Source organism: Electrophorus electricus, chromosome 19 (assembly GCF_013358815.1).
Source record: "Electrophorus electricus isolate fEleEle1 chromosome 19, fEleEle1.pri, whole genome shotgun sequence".
NCBI lineage: Eukaryota > Metazoa > Chordata > Actinopteri > Gymnotiformes > Gymnotidae > Electrophorus > Electrophorus electricus.
In genome coordinates this window covers 2106099-2125645 of record NC_049553.1, presented here as the reverse complement: position 1 = coordinate 2125645, position 19547 = coordinate 2106099, and the positions used below count along the sequence as shown (strand labels likewise).

Here is a 19547-nt window from a genome sequence, read left to right as displayed (position 1 = left end):
CTATCTATCTATCTATCTATCTATCTATCTAGATAGATAGATAGATAGATAGATAGATAGATAGATAGCCATCATGGGAAAGATACGAATATTTGTGTGACTGTGAGTCATTTTACTACACGTGACTTAAATGTGACGTCAGAGTGAGGTTTCTTCCGGGTTTTTTTGGTTGTGTTGATTGTGTGTTGTGTTCTTGAGCAGTTCAACTTCACTGGCGTTGTTTTAGATTAAAATAGTGTTAAAATGAACCGCATTTTTGGCAGAGGAAAACCCAAAGCGCCACCGCCAAACCTTGCGGACTGTATAGGAAATGTAAGTGTTTATTTAATCAACTTGTCTAGCCAAAGAAACAAAGAAAACATGCCTTGTTAGCTAGGTTAGCTAGCTGGCGAGTCGTTGCCTGTTATTAAAATAGCTAGCTATGTGTTGTCCTACACACAATAGAGTCTGCTAGTGTTGTTGTCTATCTAAATTATTAATAACTTTATTATTAGCTAATGCTGGCTCTAGCGACATGTTTCAATTATACAGGTAGGCTAACGAACTAAATTGCTAGCTACTGTTTTGTTACAAAAAGTCACCCAATGTGTCAAAACGTAACGGCGGTTTCCTTAGCTAGCTAACCTATCTAACCTAGATAGCTACCCTAGTTAGTAAATGGACTTGCTTTGTTGGTTCTCCAGCTTCCATACAGACAAGTTAATCACCGTCACACTGACAGCTAGTTATCTTGTTAGCTAGCTACCTGTCATGCCTTGCCCAAATAGCTGTCAGCTAACCTAGCTAACAACCAAACTGCCAGGGAACCTATTTTTGCCATGCCATGTCATGTAGTTAGTTAGCTCTGGAGTGGATTGGATAAAGAAAGGGATTACTTTTTGGGGGGTTTCATAGGTTACACACGACCTAATGTAAAATAATAGCAACGTACTTTATTTTGGTTACTGTGTGTGCTGATAGCAGCTTGAGCACTGGCCTAACTACAGCCGTGACCCTGTGAATTATTTAGGCTTGGAATGGCTCCTCAAGGGGAAAAGGTGTAAACAGGATGTGTAAACTAAACCGGTCACACACGTTTGTTGCAGATCCACAGTGACATCGCTTGCTTTGTTTTCTGTAGGCTTTCACTTTACCTCTCTCACCTTTCTCTTAACTCTAGGTAGATTCTCGGGCAGAGTCCATTGACAAGAAGATATCCAGACTTGATGCTGAGCTCATGAAATATAAAGATCAGATGAAGAAAATGAGGGATGGACCCTCAAAGGTAAAGAAAGCCTGAGATCAAAATACTCATACATATAATCATGTGCCTTATCACATACAGGCATCATATAAGCACTGAGCATTGTCTCCACTGAGGTTTTTACATCCTATGCTTGTCCTTCTTTCTTTCAGAACATGGTGAAGCAGAAAGCCATGCGAGTTCTTAAGCAGAAGAGAATGTGAGTACGTGTGTGTGTGTGTGTGTGTGTGTGTGTGTGTGTGTGTGTGTGTGTGTGTGTGTGTGTGAGAGAGAGAGAGAGAATCACTATAAGTGAACTCTGCTACCGCTGCAAGCCCTGTTGTTTGGCCTAAATCTGAACTGGCCTGTGAGGGAAAGTGTTCAACATTCTCCTATGATTTGAAATGGTGATGATGGCCATTCATAGGCATATGTAGGCATTTGTATCTGAGGATATGCAAATAATCTTCAGTCTCCCAGCTTGTTGTTACTGGTGCGTAATGAAGAGAGAAACCTACCACCTTCAGTATGGGCTACAACTAAATACAAGAAAATACATAGCTGTAAAAAGGGAGTTTTTAATCATCTGGTTTTTAAAATGATACTTAAATGTATGTGTGTGCAGGTATGAAGGCCAGAGAGACCAACTGATGCAGCAGTCCTTTAACATGGAGCAGGCGAACTACACTATTCAGTCCCTTAAAGACACTAAAACTACTGTAAGAACACACAGATCCCTAAATTGTTTAGACTGGCTAAGAACAGCTAAGAACCCAGGAAGGCAAATTTTGTGAATGTCTTTCAGAAAATTAATGCATCTAAATGTTGGTATGCTTTAATTGGTCTCTTTGGAGATATGTGAAGTTAATATAGTAGCTCATTTAAAATAAGTAGCAGCTAACTTAATTTTTCTATGTACCAATCCTGAGGCACTATCAGCTATTAAATATGAGTATTTATCCTTAATTACTGTGTGCTCATAAAGTGTATCATGGGCTCCATTTTAACAGGTGGATGCAATGAAAATTGGAGCCAAAGAAATGAAGAAAGCATACAAGAATGTGAAGATTGATCAGATTGAGGTGATTTTTGTTTTCCCTGTTTGGAAGATTACTCATAAAATTCTGAAAATTCATCAGATATTTTCCCTCACAATATGAAAGTCACTGTCTACTGCAATGTATTAAATTATTTTTCTAGTTTCTAGTTGTTACACCTATATTTTAAGTGACATTTTCAACAACTGTTTTACCTCATACATTAGCTGGTGAGCTATATAGAATATGTGTGTGATTTTATTTATTTATTTTAAAAGAGTTAGTGGTTTGTGGAAATAGTGGCTAAAGCAGGTGTTTGCTGTACTATAGGATCTGCAGGACCAGTTAGAGGATATGATGGAGGACGCTAACGAGGTACAGGAGGCTCTGAGCCGCAGCTACGGCACACCAGATATTGACGAGGACGACCTAGAAGCAGGTAAGCACAGCGATGTAAAGGTATCCAGCTCCACCTGGGAATATCTCATCATCAAAATGGAATTAGTAGAGTTCTTTCAGCTTCGGAATACTTGGTAGTGTCCACTGAGATTTATAGGCCATTACATTTCACAAAAATAAATCTAAATTAACTACGACACATGTATTTTTCAGAACTGGATGCTCTTGGCGATGAACTCCTTTTCGATAACGACAGCTCCTACCTAGATGAGGCTTCCACAGCTCCGGCTATACCTGAAGGAGTGCCAGGAGAGAAGAGCACCAACCGGGTAAAAACAACCACCATCACTGCTCGTGTGTAGATTTGGTAGTCTCTAGGGTTTACTTTTAATTAGTTTCCGTTGTCCAGTACAGAATTGAATTGACTGATTAGGGGAATTTGATATTCTGTTTCTTTCTGATACAGGATGGAGTTCTGGTGGATGAATTTGGCCTTCCTCAGATTCCAGCTACATAAGGAGAAAAGAATGTGGCAGCTCACCACAAAACCTGGTTTTTCTCTCTCTCTCTCACACACAAACAGCTATGACAACTGAAAGACTGAGACATCTGAACGTCTGGACTTTTTAACAGACCAAGTAAACATTGAGACAGTTGGTGGTCAAGATGAACATAATCTTGCTTGTGAACACAGCCTCTTGGTCTTGATCTGTCCCAAATTATTCTCTTTCTTTATAAGGAATGTATTTAATCTAATAAAGTCAGGAGTATTCATTAATCATCTCCAGTTATATCGGATTTCATTTTGATTGCCAGAAACAATTTATTTGTATTTTGCTTTCTAAAGGAAGTACCTATTTGACTTTGTACTGCAATATTGTTGCCAACTACCAGCAAATAAATTATTCTATATTTGACATTTTATTGCCAAAAAAGTTTTTCAATGCAGAGTGGGAATTATATTTAATTAAGTATAACTCTTGACTTTATGAACACTTGACACCTTGAGTTACTAACCAAAGAACAAGATTACATTGTTTATGGTTTTAGGTAAATCAGCCCTTAAAACATGGACATCACTTACAGAATATATTCCACATCCACAACAGTCCATGGCTGTAAAATTCAAGCTAAACATCATTTGATCAATAACACAAACAGTGTTCCAAAAGACCATGGTCCTTTATTTTGCTGAATAATTTCTATAGCACTTTTATGTTCAGCTAGATTACACTGACGTTCAAAAATACATTAGACTTCTAGTTTGAGCTTCTTGTGAAGAAACAGCAATACTTGAACAAAACCTCTCTGTTCCCCTATGCAACACATTATGAAGTATGTTTTTTGTTTGTCCTCTGCACTTTTGGAGTGGAGGGTGTTTTCATGTGGCAGTCTATGCTTTCAGCAATCTGCTTGTGTTTATGAATGACGGGTTGGAACCAGTGATATCCATGTCACCAGCAGAGTCTATAGCTGTGTGGGAAAATCTTCTTGTGGAGGTATTCCACTCTCTCTTCCTTGCTCTCCAGCCTTTCAAACTCATAATAGGGAATCTAGACAGAGGGAAAGGCTATGAGACCCTTATAATACATGCATGCAGTGTTCAAACCTATACTTTTATATTAAATAGATACAATAAAAGTGACCCATTGTACCACATTCTAACTTGAGGTGCAAAACTAGATTAGGTACATAGCAAACACTCACCTGAACAACTTCATAACCCAGAATCCTAAGATGTCGCTGCTTGATAGCTTCCTTTCCCAGAAGTTGTTGGGCATTAGCAGCAAAGCGCTTTGGCCCATCTATACACACAGCAATCCTGAGAGCATTTATACACACAAACAGATGGAACGTAAGCTGAGTCTCAATCTCTTCCACACTCATGAAAAACAAACATTTCAACACATTACCTTTTATATACTTCCTCAGCATGACTGGCTGGTAAGACATAGCCTTCTTCATCTAGCTTTATCTCTACATCTGGGGGGGGGGGAGAAAGGTAGACTCAAATGTGACCAGTGTGTTTATAATGTAGACCATCACAATGGATCTGAAATTAAATAGTAACTGAAGAATTACAAAAGTAATGATGCAAAGTACAAATAATTTGTGTATATTGCATTAAATATACAAATTAATTTCACTCACTCACACACACACTTTGGTGGTTAAGGTACTTGACTTGCCCCACCACTGCCAAGTTGTCACTGTTGGGCCCCTGAGCAAGGCCCTTAACCCTCAATTGCTCAAGCTGTACTCAGTCATAATTGTAGGTCGCTTTGGATAAAAGCGTCAGCTAAATGCCATGAATGAATCTCTCTCAAATCAATCAACAAGCTCAGTGGAATTCAGGTTATCTCCACTAGGTTAGTAAGTTAGGGTTGACATGTTTCCAATGATTGTGCTGCTGAGTTTTGTTTTTTTTTAAAATTGATCTTAGCACTTTAGGCCCTCCTTCAGAACTCATCCAGCATTGGCATCATTAATAAAGTGGAGCAAGTTCCACTGGCAGCAACACACAATGCCACCATGGTGTGGCATGCCGGTGGTAAGCAGATGCTGGCTTTCTCCACTTTCCTCATTTCATAACTAGCAGGTTAATCTTCAAGTCAGTCCTTAAACTGTGACCTTTTTCTGTTCTTGAGGCTGGCTGGTGGTTTGCATTGCAGGGGCTGAGCGCACTCTCATAGTTCAGCACACAGAAACATGCACGAGATACAGCACCACATCTAAACTCAGTTCTACATTGAGAGTATTTATTTATGGTCACATGAAACAGAGGAACTGCATTTGCTGCAATGTAAGCACTGTATGAACCAACAGCATTAACTGCAGTGCAGTTGCTCGATATATTAAGTGCATGCATTTGTGTCTCAGGTTCTGGATGTGTGCGGGTATGTTACCGAGTGTGTAGCAATATGGCGTCAGGACTCTAGAGGCAAAGTATGATCGTGCTCCCAGCAGATCCACTAGGCCTGTCTTCACAGCATTATACAGCTGAGGATTCACCTGGGTCTCCAGCGAATGCCCAGAAGACAGGAACGACTTCACACGCAGCTTTGGTAAGACCCGTGGGCTCTGGAGACACAACCATGCACACCCACCCCCACAAAGAACCGTGAATTCACTGCCTCACCCATTTGTTTGAATGTATGGCGTGTTGTAATACATACATTGTAGAATGGGCATTCCAGCTTTATCGTCATGTAAAGCTGTGCGAGTTGCGCATGTACCACGTGATCCATCCGACCACCTTCCTCTGAGAGAAGACAACAGAGACTGAAACAAACTATACGTTATATACATCACTGTACAGAAACTGATAGCACCAAGACGTTACATTTACAGCATTTAGCTGACGCTTTTATCCAAACCGACTTACAATTGTGACTGAGTACAACTTGAGCAATTGAGGGTTAAGGGCCTTGCTCAGGGGCCTGGCAGTGGTGGGGCTTGAACTGGCAACCTTCCAATTACAATTCAAGCACATTAACCACTGAGTTACCACTGCCCGTCTCACTACGACGGGTGCTGCATTTTTGATCTCCCACTAGGGCTGCACAATACATTGGCTGTTATACTGACATCGCAATATCTGTATTTGTGATTCTGATATTGTGTGCCTGTTTCATGCTTCCCCTGGGCTCTTACCCTGGAGCTGCTGTAGGAAGAATGGGCTGAAAACCCTGGAGATGTAGTTCAGTGGGTACCGCTGCAGGAGTGTGCAGGCATGTAGCAGCTCCAGCAGAGCCCTGGGCTGGAAGTGTGCAAAGCGGCCCTTCAGAACGGACTCAACCTTCCGGAAAAATCTCCTGGCTTCCTGAGGCATGTATCCCATGGCTGCAAGTGCCACTATCTGCCGAGACACCTGCCCCGTGGTGTACTCATCTGCCCGGTACACGAAGCTCTCGGCAACCGTGTCGAAAACACCTGGCGAGAAAATGCGCCGCTGGGCAAAATACTGCATCACCTTGGTCACCGTTTCAGGGTAGGCAGTGAACGCCATCTTGGGCACGTGATGCTCTAGTGCCTGAATGAGGAAGTGGTCACTGTGTCCGTAGTACATGAGCGCCAAAAGCACATTGTCTAGTTCTACATTGGTGAAGCTTGGGACATGGCGTACAGTCTGTTTGCACAACGCGATCACCAGTGGTAGCACCTGCGTTTGGCCCAGTGCGACTAGTGCTCTTAGTGTCTCACTGACTGCTGCAGGGTCCATTCTCGAAGTTAGGCCGAGTGCCCGGCTGTTCATTCGGTTTAGCAGATCCTGGTAGCTTCCACCCTGACCCAGACCGCCTGCTAGCATGCTGTACATGGTGGTCAGCTCCTCCGTGTTCCAGTTATCTGGAACTTTATCTCGGAGCTGTTGCATAACTTGGTTTAGCATGCCACAGTCAGGCCCCTCTAGTGCAAAGAGTGCGCGCGCTAAACTGCACAGCGCAGCAATGCCAAGGCGACCCATGTCCAGCCGCACCTGGCTCTCTAACATGAGCCGCACGACCAGGCGGCTCCACGGGTCCAGGTAAAGGCGTGTGCAGCCCAGCAGAGCACTCACCACGATGTCGTCTTCCAGCTCGACAGAGTCCCGCTCCAACCTCCCGCACAGCTCACCCAAGGCCTGGTCAGACAACACTGACACTGGGTCCCGCAGACCGCCGGTTCCATCCTGCTCCACGTCGGCCAGCCGGTGCAAGACGGAGGCGGCAGCCGCGCCTGAGAGTGGGGGCGACGACCTCAGGAGGTCCAGGACCTGTCGTGAGGAGGCGCAGGAGGACAGGCTCTCGTTAAACATACGCTCCTCCTCAGAGCTGAGGCGGTGCAGCAGAGAGGCGCCAGATCCTCCCAAGGAGTAGTCGCGGGGAAGCCGGACAGGACCGGCGACGAGGAAGAGAGGGTGTCGGCACAGTCCTCTCTGAAGGAGCCTCCAGCCTCTGGCCCAAATCTGCGGAGCACACACATGCTCTCCTGCCAGCACACTCAGGCCAGCGGGTGAGAGAAGAAGGGAAGCACACACTTTCTTCAGCACATGCCGCCTCCGAAGTACTGTCAGAGCCATGAAATAGGGTTACAGCATCCTTCACCTTGTGGCACAGCAAAGTAAACAACCAACATGAAAAAAAGTTCACTTCCAAACAACGCATATAGCCAGCACAGTCTTCCACTGTATGGTGCAAGCTAAAGTTAACGAGCAAGCGATTTATCCAAAACCAAGTGGGTAACAGTCTAGAACACCTGGCAGAAGGTCACATGGCTTTTGAAGATTTATAAAGAGAAATAAGAAACATACACATTCGATGCAAGCCTTGTAGAAAAGGAAGAAGATTGCTTACGAAACGCTATTAGCTAAGTAATTTATGGTTTGAATAAATCCATTTGAAAAGGAAAAATCCCCTTTAACACGCATCCCACTATGCGGTGTTAACATAACATAACATAACATAACATAACAAATCTTAACACGGGAATACTTTGCAATAAAAACGGACAGCCAGTCAACTAAATTCAAACTGCTCCAATAGTTCCAACTGCTCCAAAGGCGGTCATTTCTAATTTTACATTAGCTAGATATATAAAAGAATGTCCATGTGCAAACGAAAGCTGTTCCTATTTATCTAGCTAGCACACTACACACACGTAAGATAATAAATTACCTAAAGCTGAAGTCAGACATTGCAATACAAAACCACTCAACCCATAATATAATAACATACAATAATAGTTAAACTAGGTTATTTAGCTAAGTGTCGGAAAATAAAACGTACTGCACCTGAGTAAGGGTCAGATACTTTTAACTGCTCTCATAGTGACTTTGCGTTTCAGCACAGGTCCTACAACCACGACGCATGCGTGGAAGGCACTGAATTTTGATTGGTTTAGCTTCTAGCTCTTGGGCGTTGACGCGTTATGACGCGTTACTGAATTATTGCTGCTCATTGTCTTTTGAAAATGACGTTTAATTGCGTAATATTTATGTAGTTTAGGTAACTTTCCTGATATTTGTGATATCTAGGTATTTGCAGCAACTAAAACGCATGTTTAGTCAAATAATTATTTTGAACCGGAGAAGGATTAATTTCCCGGTGCCTGCCAGCATTCAAGGAACTCGTGTGTTTATTATATAGTCATTTATATAGTAATTAACGAAATTCTATTATGTACAGCTTTTGTGGATGTTTGGATTCTCTCTCTCATATATATATATATATATATATATATATATATATATATACACACACACACAAACACAGAGAGAGAGAGAGAGAGAGAGAGATTCAAAATCATAGTACTTTCCAGAGAAACAGAAGCACTTTGCTTGCACACCTGTGTCCAAAATGTTTTCTCTCGAAACTGTGCACTTTACTACAATTTTGAATATCTCTACGTCTCTTATTAGAGTACACTGCATTTACTCCCCTATAATCTGCTTTATATATATATATATATATATATATATATAAACACACACTCACATGTATAAATAAACAGCATCCACATCCTAATAAACAGTTCTTCACCAAACACTTGAGAAGCAGCATATTTTCACTCTGGCTAAATTTGAGGCAAGATAGTACATGCTGGCAGGAATGCAGCACTGTTATTTAAACTAAACACAAACCTAGTTTGAATTTTACTGCACTTAACAGTTCATTGAAGACATATCTGCACTACACACCAAGCTAATAAATTATTATAGTGATAGCCATACTTTATCATAGGAAAGCTGTTTAGAGTCTAAATTAGTTGCATGGTATTGGCTCATTAAAAGTTCTTCAAATGTCAGCACTGCACATCTTCAGCAACTTTCATAGCAGCGTCAACCACATTTAAATCAAGAATTTGATTTTCATTTAAGAGACAAATAGCATCGCAGGTGGAACAAGAACATGAGTTTATTCAAAAATGTTCATATTTATTATAAAATGTAAAAATTCCACTTGAGGCCATTTCAGGAAAAGGTCACTGTAGCATCTCGACACAATTTCACATTTGAACAGTTTTTAAACACCGAGAAACAGGACCTTTTGGAGGCCTGGGACTGGTAGAGGTGCATATATGCTGACTGAAAATAAAAGGTACACTTTTGGGGAAAGAAACCTAGAAAGACTCAATTTATACAAGCTGATAGTTACCTCTTGATTAATCAAATCTTCATCTCACAGACAAAACCTAACTAAACATGTATTTCAAAGTAATTGGGTGTAAATTGAACAGTGCTAAACTAACTCCACTGGATGACACATTCACCAGTGAACATAACCATGCAAGGTCTAAAATCGGACTCATTCAGCATTTAAAAGGGGGTGGCAGCTCTCTGACCAAAATATTTATCCCAACATGTTGAATGAACTGGTTTTAATCTAGACATTTCTCCCCTGAGTGCACCTTTAACTAAACACACACAAAAACAGAGCAGAGCTGTAGGCGACTTTCTGAAGGGCTCCAGAAGCATTACATAAGCCTGCTCTTATGGAGCAGGCAGAGTGAAAAGGAAGGAGCTTTCTGTGTTTAATCATCTTTGTCTTTGGCTCCATGTTTGAGGATACGCGTGAACTCCCCATAATTGAAGTTGTTTTTCTTGTCAATGGGAGCCTCCCTGAAAAGCTCATCAACTTCCTCATCTGTGAACCTGTCACCCATAGTGGTCAGAAGTTCCCGCAGATAGTCTTCCTGGATGAAGCCTGAGCAGAGACGAGAACGTATATATTGTTCACAATGTAACTTAATGTCATAACAGTTCTAGCTAGTATAACAAACAATAGAAATCTGAGGTTTCCAATAGCTGAGATTAGCCACAAACGCAACCAACTAGAGTTGATCAATATGTGAAAGTGATGCATGTTATCAGAACCTTTGTGCACCTTTCCAAATCCACTCCCTTTAAAAACTTAAATTTTTTAAAGGCATCATTACTTTTGACATTCTGGTATTTGAATTCTATGTGGAAGTCGCATCATCTTAGTTCTACTGCACATGTGTTATGGTCAATATAACATGGTTCTCCAGACTCTGAAAGCAAGAGAGGCTCACCAGTCCCTTCCTCATCAAAGCAGGCAAATGCATTACGGATGACGTCCTCTGGGTCAGTTCCATTTAGCTTCTCTCCAAACATAGTAAGGAACATTGTGAAGTTAATGGGTCCTGGAGCTTCGTTCATCATTGCCTCCAGATAGTCATCTGTTGGATTCTTGCCTGAGGAGATTAAGTGAATATCCCTTATTTGAGAGCTATTGACTTGGGTATTTATCTAGTGACACTCCTGGCTCAGCATAGCAAATCGGCATAGGTCAGCACAACCTACAGAGATGCTGATTAATAACTATTCAGGTCAACCCGAGGGCAAGACCGTTCACCAGAGCATTTCTAGTCCTCAAGAGAATCACCTTGGTAATATGGAGTAAGTGAATCCTAAAGAAATCTATAGCTACTGGCACTCAGTTTTCAAAAAATAAATACTATGGCTGATTGATCAAACATTGATCAAGATTTCGTTAAGTTCCTCACTGACTAGGTAAGATTAAGCCAAATCCTGTCAATGTGCCATCAAGCTTGTATCATTCTACAGAAAAGCAATTTTAAACAGAAGTTCTTTATCCACTTCTTTCTTTAGAAGAACTTTATATAGTAGAACTGTATTGCATCTCTCCATATATTTTATAGCACTGAGTCTTGTTTCTAACAGCATCTCCATTTAAAGGTATTTTTGGACTTTAGCCCATTTGTACCACTCGAGGATACCTTTCTGAATAGACAACTAAGCACTTTTGTAAGGGGCTTTGGATAAGAGCATCTACTAAATTCCGGAAGCGTAAGGAAAAATGCCAACCCTACACGTACTCTAAAACAAGACTAGTTTTCTTTCTGTAAAGTAAACCCAGAAGCAATGAGATTACTTGGCTCCAAAATCAAACTGCAGAACTGAGGCCAGTAAGTTGACTAGAGCCATTCCAATACTGCTATACAGAAACTTCAAGAGACAAGTAATGAGATCTACAATGGGTATGTATCAAATATGCAGGCTGTATTTACACTGGAGTCCCCAATGTTACTTTCTCTTCCACCTTGATTATGCTTATTCAGTGGGAAATGTAATAAGTGGTCACCCTAAAAACATTCTCCTCTGAAATAATTCATTTATATAATGCAAGAGAAAAGTGAGACTACTCGCATGAAGCCCTTTTATTACCAAGTGTATATCGTGCTACATGCCATATTGTTACATTAATATCATGTCAACATACAATTTGCTGGTGTAGAAAGGGGCTATGACATCAGCCTTACCCAGAGACGCCAACATGTCATGCAAATCTTCCTTGTCCACAAAGCCGTCACGGTTCTGATCAATCATGTTAAAGGCCTCCTTGAACTCCTGGATTTGTGACTGGTCAAACATGGCAAAGACATTGGAAGTAGCACGCTGAGGGCGCTTCTTGGTGGTCTTCCCCTTTGCCCGCTTGCTTGACATGATGCCTCTGTTGTGTTTTAACTAAAAAAAAGAAAAGAAAAAAAAAAGACTAAACATTAGGAGTGAATTCCAATAAGATTCCAAGTGAATTCCAAGTGAATTTCAATAAGAGTAAACACAACTGCTTGTCCTAATTACAGAGTTTAGTGTTGCCACAATTCAAATGACACCATGACTCCTGTCATAGAATGGACTGCTTTCATTTAAAACTGTGGAACACATTTATGCTTTGACCTGTCATACCTGACATACCAGGTCTGGGTAGAACTCTAAACAATGGTACTGCGCAAATGCTAATCAAGTGACTAAAAACATGCCAAATGGTTCAAAGCTGTTCTAAACAATTCTTTTCCAGAGAGAGAACAATACTCGCATTTTTAAAGACAATTTCTAAGTAGTTAAGCAGACAAACTATGGTACAAGCAAGAAAGTCTGTTATTCTTGGCCACTTATATGTAAACTTAATTCATCTTCAACTACTATGAACCTCAGAGAAATATCCCAGAAGATGGAGAGCATTCAAAATAACGATTGACAAACCAATCAACTTTAATTGGACTGCCTACAAGATTTGTTCATTCAGGGGGAAAAAACAAACTTGCTAACTGCTTATCCTGTTCTAAATTACCCTTATTACTCACCATGACATTTATGCACTATAAACTGGTCAATCATACCAATTAGTCTCTCCTGGAGAGAAGGCAATCAAATTATCTTAGGTATTACAGGAAAGTCAAAAATTCTTAGCGAAGTTAGAAAACGTTTGAGAAGGAAGCTAGCACGGAAACTGCCCTATATTTTCACCCATGAGACTGCTATACATAGATTTAGGATTTCAGATTAACCCAGTTAAAACGTTGGCCTATAATTTAGTCATCTATACTTTATATTACTGCAAGTACGTCTATATATTCACACCTCTCGCGAATTATTTACCAACTTAAAAAACTATCTATTTAGGGACGCTAGCCAGCATGTTTCATCGTTGGTTGATTAGTTGGTTAATTAGTTATTTGGTTGATTCTTGCAGCATATTCCAAGCGGCTCTGACAAGCAACAGCTCTACAGACGTTTATGATTTAAAATATGAGAGGAAGAGCCTGCCCATAAAAGTAGGTAGGTTAGGTTAGTTAGTTAGTTAGATAGGTTAGCAACACTGAACCGGAATTTCGCTAAAATAGCCAAGCTAGCTAGTACCTACTGTCAAGATTTCACACATAACAGGAACCAGTTTATTCAGATAATCATCATAGTTGGGTATCTTAGCTAAAATATTCAGGTAATCATCACAGTTGGGTAGTTTAGCTAAAATATGCTGCGTTTTATTCTCTGGCTCTGCCTGCTAATCGCTAGCCTGTTAGCAAGCTAGGTAACTCGAACGTGACATCCGGCTTCAGCGAGAAGATTGTAATATTAATCGTGAAAGAAACAAAGTGATGTAAAAAATACATCTTTCTTCGATACAGCTTTTAGAGAGTGTGAAAACCTGAAAGTAATTTAGACACGTATGTACGTGCGCCTTACCTTAAACCTGACGCACTGAACAGCTCACGCAACAACCACCGCCCAAACTTCCTGATAATCGGTCGGTTCCGCGCAGGCTAGCCAGATCAGACCAAGTACACAAATAGGGGTGCACACAATTGACAGTTTAACATATATACAAAACAACAAGAAACAAACCGACACAATAACTTAAACAAAACGGCATTTACGTATTCTCTTTGTTTATTATTCACCGTACGTTTCACCATATGTTTTACGATGTCAAAACATTATACACAGTCACAATTTAATTTACCTGTGTGTTGCCACTTAGATTATCCAAACATGCCAGCGTCTTCTCTACGTAGACGTCCTCAAACATGTCCATGTAGGGAATATTTCTCTTTGGACAAAGTTTCCCGAGATTTCCCTGGAGGTTATCTAGCTTGGAGATACTACTTTGATACGTTTCCAGGGAGATTTGCTTTAGCAAAGAAACTGGTTAGACGGCAAAAGGCCAATTCGAAAAACTGAAGCAAATTTGTATTTTTACAAAGTGAGGCAGAAACATCAATATATAATGTGGGTCTAAGAATGTTTTAACACCAGTGGTCTGAGATTCATGATAGAAGAGTGTTAAGAAAGAAGGTAAAAGGTATAGTTTGATATGTATTCAAACTGTAGCCTAGGTTAGTTTGTTATCCCTATTAGACATACAATATCCTGCATAATTTAACATTTTTTTAAATTTATGTTTGCTATTTAGCAAAACAGTAAGAAAATCTAGCCTTATTAGTACATAATTTCCCAACAAACCATCTTCTACTTTAGCTCATTGCTTGGTGAACCTCTTGATTTCCCGCTTTTAAAAGCTAACAGGGGAGTTGGGCAGAATAACTATAGTTCATGCTACACAGAAAACAGTGGCATAAGGGCATCTTACCATGACAGTCAAAACTGAACTCTTAAGACATGTCTGTTGCTATCTCAGGAAGTCCCAGTTAGGATATTTCTGAAAGGTCTAAAGGACAGAAGGATGTGCAGTATTAAAGTGGGTTAAAATGACTACATACTTTTACTTTAAGCTGTAAAAGGTAAACTGAAACATAAAAAGATGAGGTTTCAGATTTGGTTTTAAAATGGGTGTTTATTTACATTTTCTTGATTACACTCAAGTAGTATGTCACCCTACACAGAGAACATTACAGTGGACACTAGTTACAAGCAGGATGAGTTAAAAGAATTTCCAAAGTTACAATTGATCTTTATTGCAATAATTAATTTAGATAGTTATAGGCTAGCTATCTTTTGTAGGATAGTTTGGAATAAATGTTGCATTATAAAAAATAACAGCTTATTGCTGTAACTATACTCAAGTTTAATGAAAACTACATCTGGACAGTTAGATACATAATAATATTTTATAATAATAAATAAAAGTTCAAACACATAAGCATTGCCAAGTAGGGCATTGGAAATAGCACCAGAGGTTCAGAGCACCGGTACCAGACAAATAGAGCTGTCCAAAAGGATTCCCAGTCCAGAAACCTAAGCATTGCCTGGACTGACTATTTAAAAAAGCACATTACTCCATGCCACACACATGGATACTCTATGCAGTATGCTGGGAGGATGCAAGATGCTAGGAGGAACCACATAGTCTAAGGGACACAAGCAAGTGGCAGGGATCATATAGAGAAACATATGGAAATGATATAAGGTGGGCACCCCCCAAGTCCAAATGGGAGGAGTCACAGAGATTGGTGGAAAACAACTATGATCCTCTGGGACCTCCAGATCCACACAGACAAGAAAGTACTGGTGAAACAGCCAAACAAAGTGGTATCAGTGATTATTCCAAGTGGAAATAGCAAACGGAACCGTCTCAACTTTCTAGTGGTTGTTCACATGCTTTTTATTTCATACTTGGGCCTGTACCAGAAGTCTACCAGTTGGAGGCTAGGGTGCAGTATTTTTGCTGTTTCTGGGATTGTGCTTTTTTCAACTGAGATAATGTCATTTCTAGGAGCTGTTTGTAGGACTCCTCCATCTTAGGGGTCTTAGCCCCAAATGAGTCTATCACAACTGAGACATCCTCAGTGTTGGTCTTCCAGATTTTCTCTATTTCTTCCTTCAGTCCCTGGTATTTTTCCAACTACTCATATTTCTTCTTATGGATGTTTCCATCACTTGGGACTGAAACATCTATTACCGCTACTGTTTCCTGCATATATAGGCAGACCATATATACATTATGCAACTTTGTCATTGCACACAGTACTAGTACAAGGCAATAAAATGCTGTGTAGCATCTACCAGAAAGTACAGATGAGTAAAATAGCACAATTGCATATTAGAGTGCAGTAGGAGGGATAAAAATATGATGAAACAATTAGCAAGCCTTCTTTTGGTTTCTCCAATGTTTCTCTGGAGGGTCTTTAAAAAGGGAAGCATATAATTGTCTAAAATGGCTTTGTATACTGTAACATTAACATTGTCCTTCACTGCAACTAAAGGACCTAGCAGAAACCCTGAAAAACACCACCAGGGCAAATTTTACTGTTGGCATTGTGTATTTCTAGTAAAATAAATAGGTGGGGTGTACATATATTTGTATCAAAGAGTTACTTAAACTATTTTGTTTTTGTGTGCTTTTTAAATTCATTATTAGTCAGAATTTAATTAACCCATCTATGTAGGAATATATAGTAGCCTGTAATACAAATCTTCTCTTTAACCTTGTGATGCAGCATTCAACAAACAGAAACTGCAGAGGTGCAGTGATATACAATAAATATGAGATAAACACAGTAGATAAGATGTTTGTAACCTCAATATTGATTGTGTTCCTAATCACACTATTAAGTCATTGACAAACTGATTATGACAATGCCTTAATCACATTTACATATTTATTATTTGTTTTTTATGTAAAGTACATCGGCTGACATCTGCTGTCTTTTAATGTGCTCTATTAATAAATATGACTTGACATAATCAGAAATTTAAATACCTCATTTAAATAATTCAGTATATTAATATGAGAAAAAAAACATTTTGAGTGTCTGTTATTCAACTCAACATCAGTTGAGAGTTCCCTCCTCTATTGTGTAATGGCTGGGTGTTGAAGTAGAGCAGCTCAGTGTGCCTTGAGGATACACTGTACAGTTCTATCTGTATTATTTACAGTAGGCCTTTGACTGGCAAGCAGGCTCAATGCTCGATTGTAAACAGAGTGGGAGACTGAGGACTCAAAAAATCCTTGCCAGGTTGAGGGTTTCATCTAGACAGACACAAATCACTGCAGCAGATACTCAGGGATAGCAGCTTAAACATTTAATAGAAGACTTCACAAAAGAGAGGAGTTACAGTGAAGCGCGGTGGAAGATATCTTCAAAAAAAAACAAAACTGGGGAGACAAGGACCTCTGGTGGCAATCTTGGGAATCCAAAATAGTTTCAAGTTTCAAGTTTCAAGTTTGGTTTATTTGTCACATACATAGTCATACACAGTATAACTCGCAGTGAAATGGTTGAATGCTCTGTCCAAACTGAGGAAAAAGAAAACAGGGGTGCATAGCGAAATATATATTCTATATATATATATATATATATATATACAAAAATATATTAACAGTGTATGTACAATATATGTATATTATGTTTATATACACAATGTACAATGTATATATGGATATTTAAATATGTATGTACACAATGTACAGAATGTACAGTCCCATCTTGCAATTGACATATTTACAGTTATGTTACATGGTGGTAATTGAACATATTATAGTTATGTTACATGGTGGTGGTGGTGGTCCCCACAGTTTATCAGTTTCCCTGATTCAGGGCCCAAATGGCCTGTGGGAAGAAGCTCCTCTTCAGTCTCTCTGTCTTGGTCTTCAGGGAGCGAAAGTGCTTCCCTGACCTCAACAGAGAGAAGAGTCTATTGTTGGGATGGGTGGGGTCCTTCACAATCCTCCTGGCCTTGGTCTGGCACCGCTTGTCGTAGATGGTCTGCAGGTCAGGAAGTTCCGTACGAGTGATGTGCTCAGCTGAATGCACCACCCATTCGAGTACTTGTCTGTCCTGCTTGGTGCTGTTCCCAAACCAGACTGTGATGTTCCCTGTGAGGATGCTTTCAATAGTGCAGGTGTAGAAGTTCCGCAGTACCTTGGAGGGCAGTCTGAAGTCTCTTAGGCGTCTGAGGTGGTAAAGACTCTGACGAGCCTTCTTTGCCAGGGAGTTGGAATGGTGGGACCAGGAGAGGTCCTGCGAGATGTGAACACCAAGGTACTTGAAACTATCTACTCTCTCCACCGTGGTTCCACTGATCCTCACAGGTTGGTAGTGCCGCTCCTGCTTCTTGCTGCAATCTATGATCAGCTCCTTTGTCTTGCTGACGTTTAGGAGGAGATTATTTTCCTGGCACCAGTTTTCCAGGTATTTAATCTCCTCTAGGTAGGCCCTCTCATCGTTGTCCGAGATCAGGCCCATGACAACGGTGTCGTCAGCAAACTTGACAATGATGGTGGAGCTGGAAGTGGCTGTGCAGTCGTAGGTGTACAGTGAGTAGAGCAGGGGGCTTAGGACACAACCCCGAGGAGCTCCAGTGCTGAGGGTGAGAGTGGATGACAGTTGCCCACCCGTACTGATTGTGGTCTCTCTGTTAGGAAGTTGGAGATCCAGTCGCACAGGGATGTATGCAGTCCTAGATCCTCCAGCTTAGTAGTGAGCAGGGAGGGGATGATAGTGTTAAATGCTGAACTGTAGACAACAAACAGCATTTTAACATAATTACCCCTCCCTTTCTCCAGGTGGGTCAGTGTGGTAATAAGAATGAGAAACAGCTAAGGCAAATTCATAAAATATCACATGGACTTGGAATGGGTTTCACTTTGAATTACATGGATATGCTAATAGGTTTCACTAAGGCAGGGCTATTACTACAGCTGTTAGGGACTGTCTCAGACTTTAAGAGTTAACAAAAAACCTGACTGACAGACTTTGTCATTGCACACAGTACTAGTACAAGGCAAAAGTGATTTAACTTTCTGTCAATATAACACAAAAACTAGAGAGAAGCTTCTATCTCACAAAAATTTATCACATTAAAAACCACCAAGAGTCAAAGTTGAAGGTACAGGAAATATTGAGTTCTGTCTTGAAAATCTGTCTGATCATTCATTAACTGAAAGTACAATAACGAAGAATGGAGTGGCCAGTATTTGAAGAAAGATTCAAAGCAGTAGTAGTCTTACAAAAATAACAGTCTCTTTAATTAATGTCATGCCTCTTGGATGAAAATATCTTTCTGTCTCTTGAATGAAAAGTCTTAATATGAAGGCATCCGATTATACACAACACTCTATATCCACAGCTTTCTTAGCAGAAAATGTGTTAATATTTCAAGTCTGAATCTTTCCTTTCCTTGGCTCCCTACTCACGCATCTTCACCAGACAATGTGTGGGTTCACCATTGTGATTGCACATCCACGTATAATTCAAGCATCAAATTCATGTGATTTTTCTATAAGGATTACAGTAGATTAGTCATAAATTTGATTAGAATGGATATGGAAATGGAAAAAAGAACAAGAGCACAATGTTTAGAAGGCCAAAATAGGAGGAGTTGAAAAGAGTCACAAGGCATTGTCCCAGGACCAAGAGAAACATGACACTGTCACAATAAACTCTGGCATGAAACCTCCACCCCCCTACCCACTCCTCCATCCCCATCCTCACTCTCAAATACCCTGATTTTAGGCGGCATCTTTGGTATGTAGCTGAGGTAACAATAGCATGGCTATTGTTAGTGTGGAGCACAGCTGTGTAGTCCACTATAACAAAGTGGAAGGCTTTTTACGGTCTTCAATATTTTAGAAAGGCAGTGAGGGTATCAAAGCAATTAAATATCTTTAATGTGATTATGCTAT

At 40.3% G+C, this 19547-nt stretch overlaps 3 protein-coding genes across 4 annotated transcripts; 1 reads left to right on the top strand and 2 right to left on the bottom strand.

Annotated features, from left to right (window-relative positions):
• The first annotated feature begins 162 nt into the window (after positions 1 to 162).
• Positions 163 to 3575, top strand: chmp5b (charged multivesicular body protein 5b). Its single transcript, XM_027013147.2, has 8 exons — positions 163 to 312; positions 1160 to 1264; positions 1396 to 1442; positions 1848 to 1941; positions 2233 to 2304; positions 2590 to 2698; positions 2872 to 2987; positions 3125 to 3575. The coding sequence occupies exons 1-8, from the start codon at positions 244 to 246 to the stop codon at positions 3173 to 3175; spliced, it is 663 nt and encodes a 220-aa protein (XP_026868948.1). The 5' UTR covers positions 163 to 243; the 3' UTR covers positions 3176 to 3575.
• Positions 3576 to 3821: 246 nt separating this feature from the next.
• On the bottom strand, positions 3822 to 8595 carry fastkd3 (FAST kinase domains 3). Of its 2 annotated transcripts, none has more exons than XM_035519707.1 (7): positions 8429 to 8595; positions 6313 to 7742; positions 5835 to 5920; positions 5565 to 5739; positions 4572 to 4641; positions 4366 to 4480; positions 3822 to 4211 (listed from the first exon to the last, which is right to left on the bottom strand). In XM_035519707.1, the coding sequence occupies exons 2-7, from the start codon at positions 7715 to 7717 to the stop codon at positions 4113 to 4115; spliced, it is 1950 nt and encodes a 649-aa protein (XP_035375600.1). In that variant the 5' UTR covers positions 7718 to 7742; positions 8429 to 8595; the 3' UTR covers positions 3822 to 4112. The 2 variants fall into 2 exon arrangements, with proteins under 2 accessions (XP_035375600.1, XP_035375601.1); XM_035519708.1 differs by lacking the exon at positions 8429 to 8595 and adding an exon at positions 8313 to 8413.
• A 936-nt stretch (positions 8596 to 9531) lies between these two features.
• Positions 9532 to 13725, bottom strand: myl12.1 (myosin, light chain 12, genome duplicate 1). Its single transcript, XM_027013152.2, has 4 exons — positions 13649 to 13725; positions 11941 to 12145; positions 10690 to 10851; positions 9532 to 10340 (listed from the first exon to the last, which is right to left on the bottom strand). The coding sequence occupies exons 2-4, from the start codon at positions 12122 to 12124 to the stop codon at positions 10168 to 10170; spliced, it is 519 nt and encodes a 172-aa protein (XP_026868953.1). The 5' UTR covers positions 12125 to 12145; positions 13649 to 13725; the 3' UTR covers positions 9532 to 10167.
• Positions 13726 to 19547: the final 5822 nt, after the last annotated feature.